The following is a 20,766-nucleotide window of genomic DNA, read 5'->3' on the forward strand; positions in this document are numbered from 1 at the left end:
AGGCAGCTGGATGCTTCACACCTTCCTCAAACACCTTCACAAGTGGCTGAATGGTAGAGCCCTGACACCTACAGGAAACTAGGAAAACTTGGTGGTCAGAGCTTTGTACAGAAAACTTGGTTTCTTGGCTCTGAAATCAGTTCCATACTGGCTTGGGCAAGGTACTTAAAGTATTTGTGTCTCCATCTCCACATTCATAAAGAAGAAAAGCAGTAACTAGCCCCTTAGAGTTAACATAAATAATACATAAGCTAATATATGTACAGAGCTGGCTTTATAGAAGTGTTAGCTATGACCTTAGGGGAGCTGTGGGAGATCTGAGCACTAGGATGATAAAATCCTCAGCACCCTACCCTCCACCCTAGGCCTGGCCCTGGTGAAGCTGGGAATCCTGCGGGAGAAGGGAGAGACTCCGTCGGTGGGAGTGGGCTGACTGTGGGCTCCCGGAAAGGGAGGACTCCTTCCGTGGCATCCCAAATGGCCAGTGACACCTAGCCTGGCTGTGGCACACAGCAGGTGCCCAAAGAAATGAGTTAGAAGAGAGGAGCACAGGCCTCCGTTCTGTCCTTCCCACTCCTGGGGCGGGCCTGTAGAGGCGCCTGTCGAAGAAGGAAGTTGTTCCTTTTCCGTTTTTTTTTTTTTTTTTGGAGGGCGACCTGGGAAGCGGAATCCCTGCCGTGGCCTAGAGATTGACCCTCTCCGACCCCCTCCCTGTCGCTGCCACAAATCGGGCTCCCAGAAGTCACTCTGTGTGGGCTCGCAACTTCCAGAAGCGCCTCACAGCTTGTTGCCGGATGTCTGGCGAAAAGTTATGGTGAGTGGAGAGTGGGATAGCGATCCGCAGGCTCCGACACACAGGGCGTCTACGGACCCGCTCAAGGAACGCCTTTGCGCCTCATGCTGAGGCCGGGGGGCCGGGGGCCCGCGGGGAGGCTGGGAATTGTACTGACCGGGCCGAGTCAGGGGGGTGGGGGGTGGCGGGCAGCAGCGCGGACTTGGAGCCATGGCCGGCGGGTGGACGAGGCCCCTCCCTCAGGCCCAGCGGTGCCTCAGCCTCCCTGGTGTCCATCGAGGAATTGGAGAACCCGAAGTTCGTCGGCGAAGGCGGGTTCGGTGCAGTGTTCCGAGCGCAACACAGGACCTGGGGTCACGACGTGGCGGTCAAGATCGTGAGCACGTGAGTGACCCGAACTGCAGCTGGCAGGGGTCCGCCAGCGAGGCTGGGCCTCTATGCAGCGGGGGACCTGGATGGGAAAGGGAGGGATCTTCCTCGGAGCAGAGCGTGACTCCAACTCTCTCCTGGAGTGTAGGGAAGCGATATCCAGGGAGGTGAAGGCCATGGCAGGTTTGCGTAGCCAGCACGTGCTGGTCCTGATGGGGGTCGTGGAGAAGCTGGAGTGGGAATACCTGTCGGGGCCGGCTCTGGTGACTGAATTCATGGAAAACGGTTCCCTGGAGGGGCTGCTGCAGCCCGGGTGCCCTCGGCCCTGGCCATTCCTCTGCCGCCTGCTGCGGGAGTTGGTGCTGGGAATGTGTTACCTACACAGCCAGAACCCTGTACTTCTGCACCGGGACCTCAAGCCCTCCAACGTCCTGCTGGATTCAGACCTGCACGCCAAGGTCAGCCCATGTGTATGCCATTCCAGCCTCTGGACAAGGTCCTGCCCCAGAACTGCTTCAGCCCCACCCACTGGACACAGGACCTGCTGCAGCCCTGTCTACTGAATACCCTCAGCATCTCCCTCTGGACATAGGGCTGCCCAAGTGTCAAGGCCCACCCAGGAGCTTTAGCCCCTGCCACAGCAGGTGACAGAGGCCCTGGCCAACATGGTCAGTTCCACAGGTACCCCCCCAGCAGGCCTTCCAGAGACCCGTGGCTGACCTAACCCAGGAGACTCAGACCTTGACCCAGCCCCATGGAGAGGGACCCAGGCCTCCAACCCAAGGCCCCACTGGTCCTACCATTCCCCTAACCCTCCATGCACCTTTGCAAGGGGGACCTGCACCTTCTATTGGGGAGGACGGGATTCTGGAAGTTGCCTGGTGCTGTCCATCCCACTACCTTCTCCTTCTTCTGCAGCTGGCAGATTTTGGCTTGTCCACGTTTCAGGGGGGCTCACAGTCCGTGGTAGGATCTGGGGAGTCAGGAGGCACTCCAGCCTACTTGGCCCCAGAACTTCTGGCTAATGTAAACCAGAAGGCCTCCATGGCCAGTGATGTCTATAGGTAAGGTACCGGCTCCAAACTCACATCCCAATTCCTATACCTTTCTGGGCCCTTCTAGGGAATAGAATATTAGAAAATGAGTCTTGCCAGCAGTTAGACCAGGTCTCAACTTTTTGTCTCCTTGCAGCTTCGGGATCCTAATGTGGTCAGTGCTAGCTGGAAGAGGAGCTAAGAGTAAGACTCTGGGCAGACACTGGGACCTTTACCCCAGGTGCCCTCCTCCCACAAGCCCCAAGCCCTCCTCTTCCTACTTACCCACTCAAACTACCCTCCTCCCTCCTCACCTCCCACTGGAGGACACTCGCTGACCTTCTCCAGGATGGAGCAGGTGGCCCTTCATACCTGAATGCCTTCTCTTCATGCTCCCCACCCCCATCCTAGTAGTGGCCCAGACATCACTGGCGCAGGAAGCAGTGTGTGAGAGGCAGACCCGGCCCCCACTGACTGAGCTGCCCCAGCCTGGGCCTGAGACTCCTGCTTTGGAAGGACTAATTGAGTTAATGCAGCTCTGCTGGAGCCATGAGCCCAAGGACAGGCCCTCCTTCCAAGGTGAACTGGCTATTTAGCTAACAGCTGGGGTAGGTGTGGATATGTCAGCAGGAGGCTTTTCCCTGGGAAAAGAAGTTTTGTTCACCTGCCACCTATCCTGCCTCCTCTCCAGAGTGCCGACTAAACACCAACGAAGCCTTCCATCTGGTAAAGGAGGAGGCAGATGCTGCAGTCACCTTGGTGATTGTCCAACACCATTTCCCATCCAGGAGTTGGACAGGATGGCACAACATGGTTCCCTTGGCCACCCAGTGACTCCCCACTGCCACTGTTCTTTATGATGAGACCCTCATCCCTACTTTCTCCACCCCACCCCTGAGTTCCCTGGCAGCAGATTATGGATCAAGAGACTTGTCTCTTGGGCTTATTCTGCCTCTCCCACCTCCAGCTCCCCCTGTCCTTGCAGGTAAAGAACTTCCTGTCTGAGCACAGAGGCACCAACAGGACATTATCTGCCCTAGAGCCCAGCCCAGGAGGGATAGAAACAGATAGTTCCACTGCAACCACAGAAAGCCATGATTCCATGGTCTCTGGGATGAACAACCTAAATCTGAAAGAACTCCCCAACTCTGTTCCTGAAAAATGTGCAAACCTTCCTGAGAGGATCAGAGCACACAGAGAGAAGGTAAAGCAGGCCCAGAAAGCAGGGACACCTTCAGAATCAACACTCCAACTTCCCCAAACTCCAGAGATCTCACCTTTCAGAAACCAGAAGGCTGGCCCCACCTCAGCTTGGTTCCCAGGTCCTGGACCCCAAAGGAATCAGGTGAGACATTGGCAGGACTAGGGGTCCACCAGACTCCTGTGATTCCTGTCCCCTCTCCAGGGAAAACTGGCACTGAGGGGGTATGCACTGAAGGAACAGGCCCCAGGACAGGGAGCCTGAGAGCAATGTGTTGTTTGCAGGGGACTGAGAGGTGTGGCACCACCAGGCCTCCCAGGGCACTGGGGCCAAACCCGATGCCAGGTACCCACTCCCCACTACTTTCTTTCCCCTGTGCAAATCTTCTACCAGCCTCTTCCTCAGGACCATATATAGATCTAGGGTCCTCTGGGGAAGGCAGGAGAGAAAGGACTAGCTGCCATCTACCCCAACCTTCTCATTTCAAAAATAAACTGATACTGACTGGGACTGGATCCCACTGAGGTCACACAGCAAAGACTGGATTTACCCCCTGGGTCTTCTGACTTTCCCCAGCACCAGCTCTGTAAAACCCTAAATTCTGTTGTCACTATGTTAGTCCCAGCAGAAATGACCTAAATATCAGGGTCTCAGACTTAGCTGTCATTCCTCTTAAGCTTCTGCTGACCCAGTTCTGAAGCGGCAGCCTGAAGAGCAAGGCCAAAAGCCCTCCTTGACACAGGCACTGGCAGGCCTGGAGACAGGTACTCGCATTCCCCCTGGGGGTGAACATGAGGTCCTGTTGACCCTCTGCTGCTTCTCCTGAGTTTCTGCTACTTAACCTTCTCACTGTCACTATTTCTCTTAAAGGACCTCCATCTCTTATCATACATGACAGCCAAGGGGTACAGATTGGAAACAGCAACTACTTGGTTATACAGGGCCTGACACCATGGGGCATGGATTGGAACCAGCAGCATCATGCACCCCAATGAGTAGGATCGGAAGAAGGGCTCCATGAGCCTGAAGCCTGGAGTGGGCCGAAAGGCCGGTATAATAGTAATAAAAATTGAGGCAGCTTCTAAGCTGTCTCCTGGACTTGGGGCACCAAGACTTTCTTTGAGGGCACTCCAGCCTGCACCCAACCTGAGTTTGTGTCCCCCAAGAGTTAATAAATGTGGAATTTTAAGCAAAGCGCTGCACAGGAGGATGAGGCTTCAGCCAGGGAAGGGGAGGGACATGTCTGGGAGACCAGGGAGCTGACATCCAGGGAGGAGGCCCTGCAGTTTCTCTGAGGCCGGAAGCGGGATGCTGAGGGCTGGCAGCAGGCAGTGCTGCTGTGGCATACGAGGTCAGCGCCCAGCCAGTGGCAGGAAGGAATCCGGAGGCCTCATCCCTGGCTGGGGCAGCTCTAATCAAGGCTGAACCCTTTTTCTAGAGCAGGCAGAGACCCCACCCTAAACAGAAACTCAGGATAGAGTGGTCTCACTGCCCTCCTTTTCTTCTGGGTTAAGGAGACTTAGCAGTGAGGCCCCAGGAAGGTGGCTCTCCATGGAAATTCGCAGCCCCCAGCACCTCTCTTGTCCTACACGATGCCCAACGTCCGTCCAGTGGTCACCCTCCATCTATCAGCTCCCTCCACCACAAATGCTCACACATTGTTTCCAAAGGTCAGAGCCCTCTGATTCTCTGCTGCATGCTGGGAGAGGAGATCTAGGGCTCCACAAGGCTGCACATAGATGTGCCCCTCCCACGGGGCTGGACACTAAGGGACCTGAACAGCCCAGACTCAGGCATGGCAGCTGCTAGTCAGGCAGGGGAGGGGAATGAGCGTGGCCTCCCCATTCCGACCTTATCCTTGCTCCCATCAGGCACCACTTTCTCCCCTACATTCTCATTAGCCTTTACTGCAGCTTCGTTTTAGTCTCTGCACATCCAAATGTTGCACCCCCACTTTGACACTTGCCACTCAGCCTGGCTCACCCCTTGCCTTTGCATGCACCCCACAGTCTGCATTCCCCTTCCTAACGGAGACAGAAGGTGAAGGTGATGGTGTTAGGAGAGACAATCAGAGGGGGAGGAGGCCTGTGGAGTCTGGCTCCACACTGAAGGGGCCGGGCTGTCCCATCCGGGAAGTGGGAGGGGGCTGCGGCGCCAGGAGGGAAGTGCCTGTCGCCCGGAGTTCTGAGCCACTACCTTAGCAGCCAGCTTGACTCTGCGACCAGTCCCTTGGCTCCCTCTCCAGGCTAGCCATTCAACGGCGGCAGCTTCGCGGGCAGTGAGTTCAGGGGCATGGGGGAAACCAGAGGTTCCTTTGCTTCAACCCCAAATCCTGCTCCCCTGGCAATGAGGCTATTGCTAGGGAACCTTGGCCACAGTCTGGGTTTGAGGGAAGAGGAGCTAAGGATTGGGCAGCCCCTTCACTACCAACTGGGAGAAGCCTGGGAGGCCACAGGGAGTGCCTGGAAGGAGACAGGATTGCCTCAACTCTAGGGGTGCAGAAAGTGGTTTGGACCAGGTGAGAAGGGCACCTTTGGAGCAGGCTGGGGCTGCAATAAGTAACCTGGCTCCTGGCCCTCCTCAGCTCCGGGGCTCTCCCCGAGCAGCCGAAGTGAGGGGCAGAAGAGACCATGGCCCGCCTCTGCAGTCCCCGGCAGCCGCCCAGTGAAGACCTCTTCTACGAGACCTACTACAGCCTGAGCCAGCAGTACCCTCTGTTGCTCCTGCTCCTGGTGATTGTGCTGTGCGCGCTCCTGGCACTCCTAGCTGTGGCCTGGGCAAGCGGCAGGGTGAGCAGGGCCTGTGGTGCCAAATGCCTCCTCATGGGCAGCCAGAGGGTCACCACCTAGTAGGCATTTTCAGAGTTGGAACTTGTGAAGTCTTACTTTCATTGTGTTGCTTTGCTGGGGCCCAGGAAAGAAGCGCTGAACCTTGCTAGGAACTGTAGTGACCCTGAACGAGTCCCACCACCTCTCAGAGCCACAGTCTCTGGGTTGACACAGGGAGATAGCTCGCCCTGGATGCTTCTCATTTCTCTCAGGGTACTGACAGACCTTAGGAGCTTCTGTGTTCTACTGGTTCTAGAATAAATCCAACACCAGATTTTCCATTTTCCATGCGGGAAGTTACAGTGGGTCAGGTGGAAATTTGTTACTGGTTTTCTTTCCCTCTTAGGAGCTGTGGGGCAGTTGTACCCACAGGCTCCCAGAAGGCACCCTGCATCCCACTCTCATTTAGTCCCAAAACAAACCCATTTCCAAGTTTCCTTTTTGGGAAGAAAGGGGATCTTCAATTCCATTTCTGGAAATATCTTGTTCCAATTTCCTTTTCACACTTGGGAGGCAAGGTGGAAAAATCACTGGACGCGACCAGTCCTTGCTGGTCCACCTAGAAGTCCAGGAAGAGGTGGAGACAAAGGGCGGGGACAGCGGCCAGAGGTCTGGGGCCGCACTTACACACTCAGGGCCGTTGGCTAGGGCATAGTCCGCCGGCAGTGAGGGAGGTTCAGGGCGCCTCCTGCCACCGGAGCTCTGCTTCGCAGTCCCCACCCGCCACTCCCGAAACTCTGAACCTTCTGCCCAGGGCAGGGAATCTCAGCAAATTGGCCAGATTTCTATACATTCATTCTTAAGTGACTTCTGTGAGCTAGGATTTTTTGCTTGCTTAGAGTTCCAGGCTGGTGTTATGATTCCTATTTGACAGATGAGAATTACAGACTCAGAAAGGTCATGGATTCACAAATGGCTGATACGGGGTTAGAGCCAGGTCTTCTGGGTAGACGGCCCAAGGGTCAGCTGCCGCTGCAGCATACAAGTGAGATGTTAGGTTGAAACATATGAGGTTGCTAGCCTTATAGATTAAAAACAGATGATCTTCAATTTCATATCGTTCAACCTAATATGAATAGCAAGCGGAGGTGCCCAGCCTCCTTTTCGTACTTGGGTTTGAGACACTTTTCAGAACTGGCCTGAGGAGCTGCCCCTTATTTCTCAGTTTGGAGGAGCTCCCCAAACTCCACACCCCGATCTTGCCAAAGGCGCCTCCTCCCCACAGGAGCTGGCCTCAGACCCGGGCTTCCTGACCACTGTGCTGTGCGCGTTGGGCGGCTTCTCGCTCCTTCTGGGCCTGGCTTCCCGCGAGCAGCGACTGCAGCTCTGGACGCGTCCCCTGTCGGGCCTTGTGTGGGCAGCGATGCTTGCGCTAGGCCACGGCTTCCTATTCACCGGGGGCCTAGTGAGCGCCTGGGACCAGGTGAGAGGGGCAGCAGATGGAACATGGCAAAAGGGGACGCCCACGCCACAAGCAGCGCAACAGCCGCAGCTTCCTGCACGCTTCTCCCCCAGGTGTCTTTTTTTCTATTTGTCATCTTCACCGTGTACGCCATGTTGCCCTTGGGCATGCGGGACGCTGCCGCCGCGGGCCTGGCCTCTTCGCTCTCGCACCTGCTGGTCGTCGGGCTGTATCTTGGGCCTCAGCCGGACTCACGGCCGGCGCTGCTGCCACAGGTGAGCACGCGCCATAGAGCAGGCTGTAGGTGTGCCCAGGGCTGCCTCCGCTGAGTGCTACTTGGTTCATCTGAGCATTCATCAACAGTTCGCTGGGCTGTGACTCCGGGGTAGGGCGCCATGCAGGGCGCGGGGTGCAAATACAGATAGACCCTGACCGGACCCTCCTGGAGTTAGGACACCAGTGCAGGGTGATACCTGCAGACACCAGAAAAGGACTCTGGGCCTACGGGGAAGGGAGCCCACCATAGGGACCAGGATGGTAGGGAACCTTCACAGAAAAGGTAAAATTTGGAATTCGCGTAGCTCTGTGTTGCGGTAGGAGTGGGGATGTGGATGATGGAGTGGTATTACAGGCAAAATAAAGGTATGTGCAGAGGTTTCTAGGCCGTGTTCGCGCGACATCCAAGAGTCTGGAACAGGGAGAGTGAGAGAGGAAAAGAGACCCCTATGGGTCCCACAGTGTGGTACCGATTGCCTTGATATGCTAGGTCTCTAATTATAGAGCCCACCCCCAGCAGCTCTCTTGGAGACCAACTCCAGCTACACACACAGCCACCCCCATTCCCACCCCCGAGTCCGGTGCCTTCTGAGACTGACCTCACCAACAGCTGGCAGCAAACGCGGTGCTGTTCCTGTGCGGGAACGTGGCGGGCGCGTACCACAAGGCGCTGATGGAGCGCGCGCTGCGCGCCACATTCCGTGAGGCGCTCAGTTCCCTGCACTCGCGCCGGAGGCTGGACACGGAGAAGAAGCACCAGGTCCGCTGGGTCTGGGAGGCTGGGCGCGGCCAGGGCTCGGAGAGAGGAGGTGTTCAAATCACACAAGCGGGCTCCTTTACAAGCTGAACGACTTTGGGCAGGCCTCTCCACCTATTTCCTCCTTGTAAAATGTGGCTATGGCCCATCTTGGAAGGCTGTTGTGAGCTCAAACAAACTGAAGCTTGTGCAAGCACTCTAGAATGTTATGATACTAAACCAAGAACTCTAATTCCGGCACTGGTGCTGGAAGTTCAGTCTCTAACGGTGTTCAGTGCAAGATGGGGTGCTGGATGTTGGCTGTATGTAGTGGGGTGGAACTGGGGGAGTACCCTGCAGAACACCCAGTGGGGCCAGGGAACTGTGTGGGTTCCAAGGTGGTTCGGGGGTCTGAGACTCCTGGTTTTAGGATGCAGGAGGGTCGGTGCTCATAGTGACCTCCCCCAGGAACACCTTCTCTTGTCTATCCTTCCTGCCTACCTGGCCCGAGAGATGAAGGCAGAAATCATGGCACGGCTGCAGGCTGGACAAGGTTCACGACCAGAGAGCACCAATAACTTCCACAGCCTTTATGTCAAGAGACACCAGGGAGTCAGGTATGAGAAAGGTGGCTGGAGGGGAGGGGGCCATAGGCTGAGACCCTAGCCCCACTGATGCAATCTGTCCTGCCCAGCGTGCTATATGCTGACATCGTGGGCTTCACACGGCTGGCCAGTGAGTGTTCCCCTAAAGAGTTGGTGCTCATGCTCAACGCGCTCTTTGGCAAGTTCGACCAGATTGCCAAGGTCAGAAGGGGTCTTCCTCCCTATCCAGGGACCTTCAAATCTCCATCCTGGAGAGCCCCTTCCAAGGGAAACCCCTGCCCTCTAAGATCCCAGTCTCATTTCCGAGCCCATGTGGACTCCCAGATAGTGCAGTGGAAGAAAGAAACCCTCTCAGACATGCCGTTACGGAGCTGCTCATCACACACCTCAAGCCTGGAGAAACCTCTTAACATCTCCACAAATGCCCCCACCCCAGCACCCCCAAATATGCTCAGAGCGCCTACATAGATGTCTCTGGACACCACAACCAAACCTAGACAGATTTTCAAATGCTTAACCTTAGGAGAAGCTTCTAAGGGAAATCCCTGCCCTATGCCACCTCAGCCCAGCCACCAGCTCAGACCCCAGGGTTGCCCCCCAAGCAACCTAATCTTGGGTCTCCCCCAGAAAATCTGAGTCCCAAGTTTACTTTCATATGCCCAAATCTGGATATACCTTTCATGTGTCAAAGCTCAGGAGAGCCAGAGACATCCCAACCCTGAGAAAACCCTTCTGAGAAAGATATCTGCATGGGAGCCCTCAGCCAGACTTGTGTGAAGTTAAGGGAGTGCCTAGATCAGACCTAGACACTCCCACTTTTCCCAGCTCCTTCCTGCCTCTGGCCTCTAACCAGGTGCCTCCCTCCCCCTGCACATACCCATTCCCAGGAGCATGAATGCATGCGGATCAAGATCCTGGGCGACTGTTACTACTGTGTCTCTGGGCTGCCGCTCTCGCTGCCAGACCACGCCATCAACTGTGTGCGCATGGGGCTGGACATGTGCCGGGCCATCAGGTCAGCTCAAGTGGGTGAGCAGGACTACCTTGGGGTGGATATGGGAGAGATACAGGTAGGGTAGTGGAGTCCTCCCAGGGGTCGCGGGTGATGTGGGTAGAGCTGAAGGCAGCATTTAGATTGTCTCACACACACCCTGCTCAGGAAACTTCGGGCAGCCACTGGCGTGGACGTCAACATGCGTGTGGGCGTGCACTCGGGCAGTGTGCTCTGCGGAGTCATCGGGCTGCAGAAGTGGCAGTATGATGTCTGGTCTCATGATGTCACACTGGCCAACCACATGGAGGCAGGGGGCGTACCAGGGTGAGATGTGGGGCTGCAGGAAGCTACAGCAAGAAGGCAACCAGGCATCTTACATCCTGTCACCCTTTTCATAGTTCCCTAAAATGAGCACAGTCCCATATGAGACTCAGGTTGATCCTGGGGAGTGGGGAGGGAAGCTGACAGGCACTTCCTCTAGCACAGGGCCTTGCTTGAAGTTAGACCTCCAGAAAGATCCTTGAAAGAAATGAGGGGATTGGAGGTTCTTCCCCCTAACTCACCCGTCCCCTGTTTCCAGACGAGTACATATTACAGGGGCTACTCTGGCCCTGCTGGCAGGGGCTTATGCTGTGGAGGATGCAGCTGTGGAGCACCGGGACCCATACCTTCGGGAGCTGGGGGAGCCTACCTACCTGGTCATTGATTCCCGGGTAAAAAAGCCCAGACTGGACCCCATGGGCTGGCCCACCCCAACCACCCACAGCAGACAGGCCTGATCTTTTCTCCTATACCAGCAACTGAGTTCCTGGTCCTAGTATGCACATTTTGAGGGAGGGGGACACAAGCCTCTAGTGGGCATGGGAAGAATGTGAGAGTGTGATCTTGACTCTCAGCCTGCATATGCCCCAGGCTGAGGAGGAGGATGAGATGGGCGCCGCAGGAGGGTTGCTGTCCTCTCTTGAGGGCCCCAAGATGAGTCCATCACTGCTGATGACCCGCTACCTGGAGTCCTGGGGTGCAGCCAAGCCTTTTGCCCACCTGAGCCACATAGAGAGCCCTGTGTCCACGTCCACCCCTCTTCCGGTATGTGCACCTCCTTCAGGAGCCCCAGCACTCACATAAAGTAAACCCATCCCCACTGCCCAGTCTCAGCCTCCCCACCACCACCACCACCAGCAAGCCATTTGATGACAACACAAGGTTCTGAACTGCCTGGTCATCCCCATCACTGGTTCAGGCCCTTCCTCACTCTTTTGTCTGGGCAGAAAAATCTCTGCCCACTGAGCCCACCTCAAAAAAAGACACAAGATCCCATCAACACCCTGTCCATTGCTCCCCAGCCCCCACTCAAGAAGCCCTTTCCCTGGTGCCACAAATGTATAGACCACACTTCCTCTTGACTTCTAGGTCAGGGCTCATACCCACTCTCACCAGGAAATGTTTGTTTAACACAATTCCTGGGATTGCCTACCTCCTTCTGTCCCCACCAGGACTGGGAAGGTGGGCAAATCATTTGTTGTCCCTATTCTCTAGCACTTGTCCACAGATAAAATGGGGTAACAACAAAAAAAATCTCACATGACCTTGAAGCAAGTCACCATGAATAGCTAGGGGTGGGGGAGGGAGAGAGGGAGGGGAGGGAGCGGGCTCACCCCTTGTCTAGGGGAAGCTAGGGCACCACTGATTACTGGCTGATCCTATGCCTACCACGGGCAGGTAATCAGTGACCCACCAGCTGCCGTAGGAGCCTGGATCTTCCCAACCAGATGGCTCTTGGGGTTGGTGCTTGGTGACAAGCAGCCAGAACCCCCTCAGGCAGGGACCCAGGCCATGTCCACAGAGGTTTGGAATACGTTCCTCAGCCTGCTCTCCTCCATTTTACCTGATCTTCCCAAAACCTTGGGCATTCCCAGCCTTTCTGCAGGTCTTTCCAGAATCTTCTCTGCTGAGTAGGCCTGGCTGGATTCAGGGGATGACTCCAGAGTACCCTTTCTGGGTCCCATGCCCCCTCCTTGCCCATCCAGCAGGAAAGCAGGCAGAAACCAGTGAACACTGAGGAGTGGGGGGACACTGGCAGCAGTGGTTCAGGGGAGTACTTCATTCCAAGCCTCAGTGTGGTGTAGGGGAGAGGTCGGAAGGGTTACTCTGGCAGGAGGGAAAGGAAGAATCTAAAACCCAGCTGACTGGGGCAGGTGGGGCCTCTGGGGTGGAGTGGAAGGCTGGGCTTGCTGGGAGCCCAGGGACCGTCTTGCTCACCATGCAATCCCTGTGTGCCAGTGCCCCCAGAGCCCATGCCAGACCTCCCCAGCCCTGCACTGGTGTGCAGACTAAGAACTGTCAGGGCAGAGGAGTAGGAGCCCCTTGTTCAAGGGTATCTCCTAAGGCAGGACTTCACCAGCCCAGAAATTCACTTCTCAGCCCCCCTGATGTTCCAGGGCTTCGGTCAATTGTTAGAAATCCTGAGAGTCACAACTGGCTTACTCTTAAACAATGGGGGGCTTTGGGGTGGTAGGGTAGTGTTTGTGCTGGTATATACCATTCATCCATTCATTCGTTTTACAGTTTGGGGGCACCTACTATGTGGCAGACACTAGGCTAGTTCTTGAGAAGACAGAAGTGAATAAGATGTTTTCCCTGCCTTCAAATAACTTACATGCATTGGGGAAAAAGCAGGTACATAGTTTGATAGGCTCAGCTATAGATGCACACAGATTGGCCCATACCTAGAACATACCTCTCCATCTCCACCCAGACACCAGGTTTTGGCTTGGGTGAGGATGTGGCCCCTTGTGGCGCTGCTCCCTTTACACGAGTCAGGAGAGAGGGAAGAACAGTCACCGTCCCTGTTGCCCTGGGCAGTGGCTGCAGCGCTTCACCCTCTTCCTCAGCACTGTCCTCACACACTTAACTTATCTGTTCATCTTCATATCTTTGCACATACCACACATTCCTTTTATCAGAAGAGAATGACGGTAACCAGGTTTGTTTCTCTTCTTCTTTCCCTTTCTTCTCTCTCTCCCCCTTTTCTTCTTCTTCTGCCTCCACTACCCCCAGCTACGCCCAAGCATCACAAAAAAGTCAGAAGGGAGCCAGATTGTTCTGCATTGTCACTTTGATTTAAGCCAAAAGGAATATTTTTTTTTGGCATCCTGGCATGATGATAAGTCCCTGCTTTAGGGAAGATAGACACAAGGAATCAACAGCCTCTCATACCTATAGAAGATACAGGGTCATCTCATAAGTGACAGAAACTATGAAGAAATTAGAGACTGTAAAGAGTCAGGAGGAAACTTTAAGGAGTATGTGGTTTGACCTTACCCTTGAGGGCAGGTGGGATTTGGTGGAGAGAGGAGTCATTAGAGACAGGAGAAACAGCCAGGTCAAATGCTCAAGGTCAAAGACGTGTGTAAATATGGAATGTCTCACTGCAGAGACAATCCAAGTCCACTCACCATCTCCTCATCTTCCCCACTCCCGTGTTCTCTCATCAGGAGAAGGCCCTGGCTTCCTTCAGCCCCCAGTGGAGCCTGGACCGGTGAGGAAGCCTGAGCAGCTTTGACAGTGGGACTCCCTCGGGGGCTGCTCCTGCTTCACCCAAATCCTTTTGAGGGTCTCCATAGTGATAGGCCGGATTCTCACTGTGCAGGAGCCGTACTCGACTAGATGATGACCTGGACACTGGGGATGCCAAGTTCTTCCAGGTCATTGAACAGCTCAACTCTCAGAAGTATGGAGAAAGAGGGAGAAGGGCTGGGGGTGTGCGTGGTGGGGAGGGAGGCCCTTGGCTGCTGTGGTAGAGGAGGGACGGCGCTCTGTGATGACCTAGAGGAGAGGGCGGGGCTTCCCTGCTCCAGCCCTGGGAAACACACCTGACCACCCACTCCTGCCCTGCTCTTTCCTCCCTGGGGATCATTGCCCCCACCTCCCACCAGACAGTGGAAGCAGTCGAAGGATTTCAACCCACTGACACTGTACTTCAGAGAAAAGGAGATGGAGAAAGAGGTGGGCTGGTGAGGGGCAGGGTAGTTGGCACCAGAGCATCTCCCAGCCTCAGTTCTTTGGCCCTGGGGAGGAGCTAAGTCCTGTGGCCCCACCTCCCCTCCCCAGGTCTGCTCAGTTTGTGATCCTGGGGGAGAGAGGCTTGTGCTTCTCTCTAAAAGGAAAGTCACCCTATGGACTGAATTACTGAGTGGTGATGGGGGGAGGAGGACAGGTCCTTGCAGAACCGTAGGGGTTCCTGGGACTGAACTGAAGGGTGGAGCAGTAAGGCTGGGGGACCACTCTTTGCCTGGGATTGACCCCTTCAAGGTGGCAGACAGCACTGTCTCCACCCCTCCCTTCCCCTCCAGTATCGACTCTCTGCACTCCCTGCCTTCAAATACTACACGGCCTGCACCTTCCTGGTTTTTCTCTCCAACTTCGTCATCCAGATGCTGGTGACAAACAGGTGAGAGCCCCAGGCAACAGAGACCCTGATTCCCATACATGTATGATATTCTGGCTCTTCCCTATCCCTAACACACACTCCTCTTTCACCCACTTCCCCTTGGCTTCAAGCACTGCCTCACAGAGGAAATGTGTGTTCTGGGGAACCAGTGATGATTACAGCCCTCATTTTACTGTTGTACATCCTGTGGGCTTTCTACATAACGCAAGCACATTCACAGACCCATTCACTTACTCTTTCCAACAACATTCCCGTGAAGGAGATTTTATTCCCATTGAGAAGCTCAAATCGCACAGCAAACAAATTTGGAAAGTAGGTCCTCACTCCTAGTCCATGGCTAGCAGGGGCAGCAGGCACATGTTCAAACCCCAGGGAGGTGGAAGAGCTCTGGCCTGAAAGCCAGAGCCCGGCCTGAAAGCCAGAGCCCGGCCTGATGCAGCCAACCACCACCCCCACACTCCTGTGAGCCCCCTCCCCCCTCCCAGTATTGTCCCTACCTTATTAGTTCCTGTCCCACCCCAACACTGACCTAAGCCCCTCAGCTTTTCCAAATTATCAGCATGCAACGTCTTTCATTAGCCCAGACCCTATCAGCAGCCAGTTCAGATCCCCAGGACCACATCCGCCCACATTCCCAACCAGATCGCACAGCACCCTCCCAGCACACAGAGCCTATTTGGCTCTTCAAGACCTGCTCTTGTCTCCCTTTAGGCCCCCAGCTCTGGCCATCACCTATAGCATCACCTTCCTCCTCTTCCTCCTCCTCCTCCTCATCTGCTTCTCAGAGCACCTGATGGTGAGGTGGGCTGGGGGGTGGAAGTGGCAAGCTGTAGCCCTGGCCACGATCTGGCCTGAAGTGGGCGTCCCAGCCCCATGGCTGATTCCCATGCTCCTTCCACAGAGGTGCGTTTTGAAAGGCCCCAAGATGTTACACTGGCTGCCCGCACTGTCTGGCTTGGTAGCCACACGACCCGGACTGCGAGTCACCCTGGGCACCGCCACCATCCTCCTCGTTTTCGCCATGGCCATTACCAGCCTGGTGAGGGCAGAGGGTGCCCTATGCATCCCCATAAGTTCATGCTGGACCTGCCAGAGGCTAAAAGGGGACCCCTGAATTTGGGGGGCAGCGGCAGTAAGGCCAGGGGATGCTGGAAATGTTGGACAAGCATAAAAGAAAAAATTACAGTCACCCACAGTCTCCCACCTGGGCATAGGCATTGTTAATATACTTTGGTGGACATCTTTCCTATCTTTTTCTATGTAGGCAGGTCTTCATTTCTTAGTTCACTCGCTATGAGTTTGTACCTGAGTTTGGCTGATTTTCCAGAATTTAGAATCATTCCTAGAATTCTTTCCCTGAAAGGCACTTTAGGAATCATCCCCAACCAAGTAACAGAAGAGGAAGCTGAGGTCCGGAGAGGTTAAGTGGCTGGCAACAGATCACACAGCAGATCTGTGGCAGACTATTGCCTATGACACCCACTCCCCCACCCCCAGCACCCCACAAGGACCCTAGCACTGAGGCTCTCTCACCAACCAGAAAGACCCCTGTGGAGTCTTGCCTTGAGCCATCCCTGGGCCAGTTGAAGCCCCACACAAACCACCACGTGCCCAAGGAGCTGCCTGCCCACTTCAGCTCCTCATCTCCCTCTGCAGTTCTCACCGGCAGCATCGAACTGCCCTTTCCAGGCTCCCAATGTGTCCTCCATAGCGTGCAACCTCTCCTGGGAGCTCCCCGGATCCCTGCCTCTCATCAGCGTCCCAGTGAGTGCTCCTACTGCCCTGAATCTCCTTCTCCGGATCCTTCCTTGGCCTCTTCCCTGACTCCATAATCCAGGACCTGGGCCCTGGGAGGGGCAGGACAGGGGCCCTGGGGTGTCCCTGAGCCCTGCCTGTGGAACCCGAGTCCTGAGCCTGCCTGGCCCGGCCCCCCAGTACTCCATGCATTGCTGCGTGCTGGGCTTCCTCTCCTGCTCCCTCTTCCTGCACATGAGCTTCGAGCTGAAACTGACACTGCTCCTGCTGTGGCTGGCGGCCTCCTGCTCCCTCTTCCTGCACTCCCATGCCTGGCTGTCCGACTGCCTCGTCGCTCGCCTCTATCTGGGCCCCCCGGACTCCAGGTGCGCACGGCCACCGGACAGAGGTGTCCAGGCTCTCTGGGATTATATTGAGACAGGACGGAGCAGGGTTGTCCTGAACCACAAACAGGGCAACGGTAGAGAGAGGGGAGGGCTACAGAGGCACTGGGGCAGGGAGGAGGCCACTGGAGCAGGAGAGAGGCAGGGAAGGGACAGGGCAAGGAACAGCCTGATCTGTGGCCTCTTTAGGCCAGGGGTGCTGAAGGAACCCAAACTGATGGGAGCTATCTCCTTCTTCATCTTCTTCTTCACCCTCCTTGTCCTGGCTCGGCAGGTAAGTCACCCAGCTCAGTCCTCCAGGGCCTCCCTATGTAGGGTAAGGTGGGGGGCCCCATATTGGTGACTTGGTCTCTCCCACCCTTTCCCTTAACCTTACATCTCCAGGACTGAGCCAAATGGTGTGCTCATTGGAAGCTTCTAGGTGAACCTTCCTGCTCCCTTTCTTTCTCCTTCATTTCTCAAGGGGAATGCCTTCAAGTTCTCCCCTTTGTTCCTCCCTCCCACTCCCAACTAGGAAAACCACACTTCAGAAAAAGTCTGCTGCCAGTTCTGTCCACCCTAGCTTAAATATAGTTTCAAAGTGGTTTCCCCAGAAATAGTCCTTAGGCCTTTTCTCGAACCTGGGGGCAGTATGGTTTTAGGCACCATTGAGTGAGGGGTGAACACTTGAGAGCTGGGCTTCCCCTGCACTCTGCTCCCCATGCCCGCCCTCCCACCCCCTGTGACTCTCCCCAGAATGAGTATTACTGCCGCCTGGACTTCCTGTGGAAGAAGAAGCTGAGGCAGGAGCAGGAGGAGACAGAGACGATGGAGAACCTGACTCGGCTGCTCTTGGAGAATGTGCTCCCTGCCCATGTGGCCCCCCAGTTCATTGGCCAGAACCGGCGCAATGAGGTGACACCTCACCATTGACTCCTGAGCCCCAGGACCCATAGGGACTAACGTTGGATGGAAGTCTTGGCCCTTAGCCCATCCTTTCTGGATGCCCCCCCAATGGGTGGAGTGACCACCCAAGCCTCTGTCCCTGTCAGGTGCCTCTGCTTTCACAAGATCTTAGGCTCTGTCTTTGGTAAGCATAGAATCTCTGCTTTCCGGCTCTTGGAAGGAGTGTCCTCTCCAAATCATGGTGACTCCATACCTTTCAGAAGCTTCATCAAGTATTGATGGGAGTTGTGTGAGGACACAGTCCATGCATCTCTTGAGACCTGCTCTATCCAGTATGGTGGCCATTAGCCATGAGTGGCCATTTAAATTTATATTTAAATTAATTAAGATAGAAAATTCATTTCCTCATTTGCACTGGCCACATTTCAAGTGTTCAACAGCTGCTTGTGGCTAGTGGCACCATATCAGACAACGCATACACAAAACATTTCCATCGCCACAGAAACTTCTATTGGATGCTGCTGCTCTAGGTCCTCAAACACCTTGCTATAGTCACATGATCAGAAGATCACCACATATTTGTACCACCACCTCACCCCATCTGCTGTAGACATGTTCTTGGCCTATATTGAGGGGTGTTAATTGAAACAGTTCGGGGGAATTTCACAGCCTTATGTCCCCAACTCACCTGCTCTTTGCTCTCAAGATCAGGAGTAGCTCTACTTCCCCTGCTTTTTTCTCTTAACAGATGCTGGGAATCTTGTAGTTGACCTTCTTTCTGTCTTCACATTGGCTACTAGACAGCTCAGAGCCAGAATCTAAGACTAACAAGACTTTGTGGCCCCCATCTTGTGAACCAACCTCAGATCTGATTCCATCTTTACCATCTTACCCTTATTTTCCCTTTGCCCCATTTTCCAATATTGCACTATTTTATCTTCCAAAGTGTACCAATATTTGTAAGCTGACCTAACTGACTTAACACCTTTCAGCAACAAGATAGAATATAAAGGTAATTCCCATGGACATGATCCTAGTTCTAGAAGAGATTCCCTTCATGTTGCTGAGGTAATCTTGTCCCCAAATTTCTGTCTCTCCTGGAACCACAGTGAGACCCAATCTTTGACTCCTGAGTCACATCTCCTGGGTAACCTGGCCCTACCACTTTCCTTCCTTCCCAGTCCCTCTTCAACAGAGGGTAGGAGGGTGGCTACAGGGAGGAGGGCCCAGACAGGTCCAGAAGGGGGAAGAACATGGCACATGCCCTCTCCCTGCCTCCTGCCTTCCAGGACCTCTACCACCAGTCCTACGAGTGTGTCTGTGTCCTGTTCGCCTCAGTCCCAGACTTTAAGGAGTTTTACTCTGAATCTGACATCAACCATGAGGGGCTAGAGTGTTTGCGGCTGCTCAATGAGATAATTGCTGATTTTGATGAGGTGACAACTTCAAGGGTCCCCCAGACCCTAGTCCTGGATTCTAGAATTTCCCACCAGTCCCTCCTTCTACTTTGCTTTTCTGGCCATGAGGCCCATCCTCCCCTCCCCAACCCTCCCACTCCTCCTCCAGATTCCCCAGCTCTGCCCTCTCCAGCAGTTCTGCCCACTACCCACTCTCCCTCCTGCCACCATCCCTGATCCTTTAGCCTCCAAAGGCCTGGGGCTGGGCTTCTGGGAGAGAGGAGGGAGTGAGCAGGGAAGACTGGGGACACAGCCTCCTCCCTATACAGCTGCTCTCCAAGCCCAAGTTCAGTGGGGTGGAGAAGATCAAAACCATTGGCAGCACCTACATGGCAGCTACAGGCTTAAATGCCACCTCTGGACAGGACACACAGCAGGTACAGCATCCATTCCGTGGCTACAACCCTCATCTGGGCTCTCTCTGGTGGGCCCATAAGTGGGCCTTATTTCTGTGCCCACATTGACCCATCCTGGTGGGCTGGCCCATTGCCAGGATGCTGAGCGAAGCTGCAGCCACCTTGGTACCATGGTGGAGTTTGCGGTGGCCCTTGGATCTAAGCTGGATGTCATCAACAAGCACTCTTTCAACAACTTCCGCTTGCGTGTGGGTGAGGACCCTCCCTGGCTGGGGCAGTCTGGAATCTGCTCCTCAACTTTCCAAGCTTTCCTTCCCTGAAGTCCTTTGTTAGCTGCTCCCTAACTCCCACACCCCTCCAGATTCAGCGGTGGGGATGGAGCATAAAGCTGCTGGGCCAGGAGCTATGGAGCTCACTCACTCCCTTCCCTAAGCCACACTCCTCCAGCTGCAAGCTGCTTTCCTCTGAGGCCACCAGGCCTTTCACCCTAGTTCCTTGAGCTTCCTCTTCTCCTATCCCTCTCCAAATTCCCCCCATTCAGGGTCCCCCTTTGCCACACTTCTTTTCAGGGTTGAACCATGGACCTGTAGTAGCTGGAGTGATCGGGGCTCAGAAGCCACAGTATGATATCTGGGGCAACACAGTGAACGTGGCCAGCCGCATGGAGAGCACAGGAGTTCTGGGCAAGATCCAAGTGAGGGAGCAACGGAGGAGGCATAGGGGCAAGGGCGTAAGGATAGGGCCACCCCCACACTCCCTCCCCACTCTCCGATTGCAGGTGACTGAAGAGACAGCCCGGGCCCTGCAGTCATTAGGCTACACCTGCTATATCCGGGGAGTCATCAAGGTCAAAGGCAAAGGGCAGCTCTGCACCTACTTCCTCAACACAGATTTGACACGAATTGGACCTCCCTCAACCACCCTTGGCTGAGACCTCCCACCCGACCCCTTCTACATCTAAGATCCTCAGTAAAGAGATTCTCGTATGTCCGGAGCCAACTGATGTTACAGCTGCAAGTATCACTGGGGATCACCTTCTCCTTGCCTCTCAGCAGGCCAGCTTCTTCCCAGGTCAAACTGAATGTATGGGTGCAAGTGTGAGCATGATGTGTTTGAAAGGGGTGTTTCTCTCAAACTTAATGAAGACTGCCTCAGCCTTTCTGCCTGCTTGCCAGCCTGATTCCAGTAGTTTGTACACCACAGAAGCATAAAGAATTTCAGCCACATGACTCAAAACAAGGA

At 54.9% G+C, this 20,766-nt stretch overlaps 2 protein-coding genes across 8 annotated transcripts; both read left to right on the forward strand.

Moving 5' to 3' along the window:
• The first annotated feature begins 492 nt into the window (after nt 1-492).
• RIPK3 (receptor interacting serine/threonine kinase 3) lies at nt 493-4,495 on the forward strand. 3 transcript variants are annotated; one of them, XM_036884429.2, is made up of 11 exons: nt 497-814; nt 1,037-1,177; nt 1,306-1,620; nt 2,081-2,226; nt 2,354-2,400; nt 2,608-2,775; nt 2,888-2,955; nt 3,182-3,541; nt 3,682-3,742; nt 4,075-4,161; nt 4,268-4,495. In XM_036884429.2, exons 1-11 carry the CDS (start codon nt 812-814, stop codon nt 4,390-4,392), a joined length of 1,521 nt encoding a protein of 506 aa, XP_036740324.1. In that variant the 5' UTR covers nt 497-811; the 3' UTR covers nt 4,393-4,495. The 3 variants fall into 3 exon arrangements, with proteins under 3 accessions (XP_036740322.1, XP_036740324.1, XP_036740323.1); XM_036884428.2 differs by having other exon boundaries at nt 517-814; nt 1,311-1,620; XM_036884427.2 differs by having other exon boundaries at nt 493-1,177.
• Nucleotides 4,496-5,600: 1,105 nt separating this feature from the next.
• On the forward strand, nt 5,601-20,763 carry ADCY4 (adenylate cyclase 4). Of its 5 annotated transcripts, none has more exons than XM_057488535.1 (26): nt 5,605-5,675; nt 5,982-6,186; nt 7,451-7,648; nt 7,741-7,902; nt 8,514-8,663; nt 9,108-9,256; nt 9,334-9,445; nt 10,132-10,259; nt 10,404-10,562; nt 10,819-10,951; nt 11,151-11,324; nt 13,733-13,776; nt 13,888-13,968; nt 14,174-14,243; nt 14,591-14,688; nt 15,400-15,484; nt 15,590-15,727; nt 16,345-16,452; nt 16,624-16,808; nt 17,016-17,100; nt 17,562-17,720; nt 19,001-19,147; nt 19,438-19,545; nt 19,662-19,776; nt 20,094-20,218; nt 20,303-20,763. In XM_057488535.1, the coding sequence occupies exons 2-26, from the start codon at nt 6,028-6,030 to the stop codon at nt 20,453-20,455; spliced, it is 3,225 nt and encodes a 1,074-aa protein (XP_057344518.1). In that variant the 5' UTR covers nt 5,605-5,675; nt 5,982-6,027; the 3' UTR covers nt 20,456-20,763. The 5 variants fall into 5 exon arrangements, with proteins under 5 accessions (XP_057344521.1, XP_057344520.1, XP_057344518.1 ...); XM_057488536.1 differs by having other exon boundaries at nt 13,888-13,942; nt 14,178-14,243; XM_036884417.2 differs by having other exon boundaries at nt 5,606-5,675; nt 16,378-16,452.
• The last annotated feature ends 3 nt before the right edge of the window (nt 20,764-20,766 follow it).

The sequence above is a fragment of the Manis pentadactyla genome, chromosome 11, assembly GCF_030020395.1.
Source record: "Manis pentadactyla isolate mManPen7 chromosome 11, mManPen7.hap1, whole genome shotgun sequence".
Taxonomy (NCBI): Eukaryota; Metazoa; Chordata; class Mammalia; order Pholidota; family Manidae; genus Manis; species Manis pentadactyla.

Coding starts and splice junctions, on each gene's coding strand:
- RIPK3 (XM_036884427.2), top strand. CDS start 1,004: ATGGCCGGCGGGTGGACGAGGCCCCTCCCTCAGGCCCAGCGGTGCCTC. Junction 2,227..2,353: donor ATGGCCAGTGATGTCTATAG/GTAAGGTACCGG, acceptor GTCTCCTTGCAG/CTTCGGGATCCTAATGTGGT. Junction 2,956..3,181: donor CAGATGCTGCAGTCACCTTG/GTGATTGTCCAA, acceptor CTGTCCTTGCAG/GTAAAGAACTTCCTGTCTGA.
- ADCY4 (XM_057488535.1), top strand. CDS start 6,028: ATGGCCCGCCTCTGCAGTCCCCGGCAGCCGCCCAGTGAAGACCTCTTC. Junction 13,777..13,887: donor CCCCAGTGGAGCCTGGACCG/GTGAGGAAGCCT, acceptor CTCACTGTGCAG/GAGCCGTACTCGACTAGATG. Junction 14,689..15,399: donor CAGATGCTGGTGACAAACAG/GTGAGAGCCCCA, acceptor GTCTCCCTTTAG/GCCCCCAGCTCTGGCCATCA.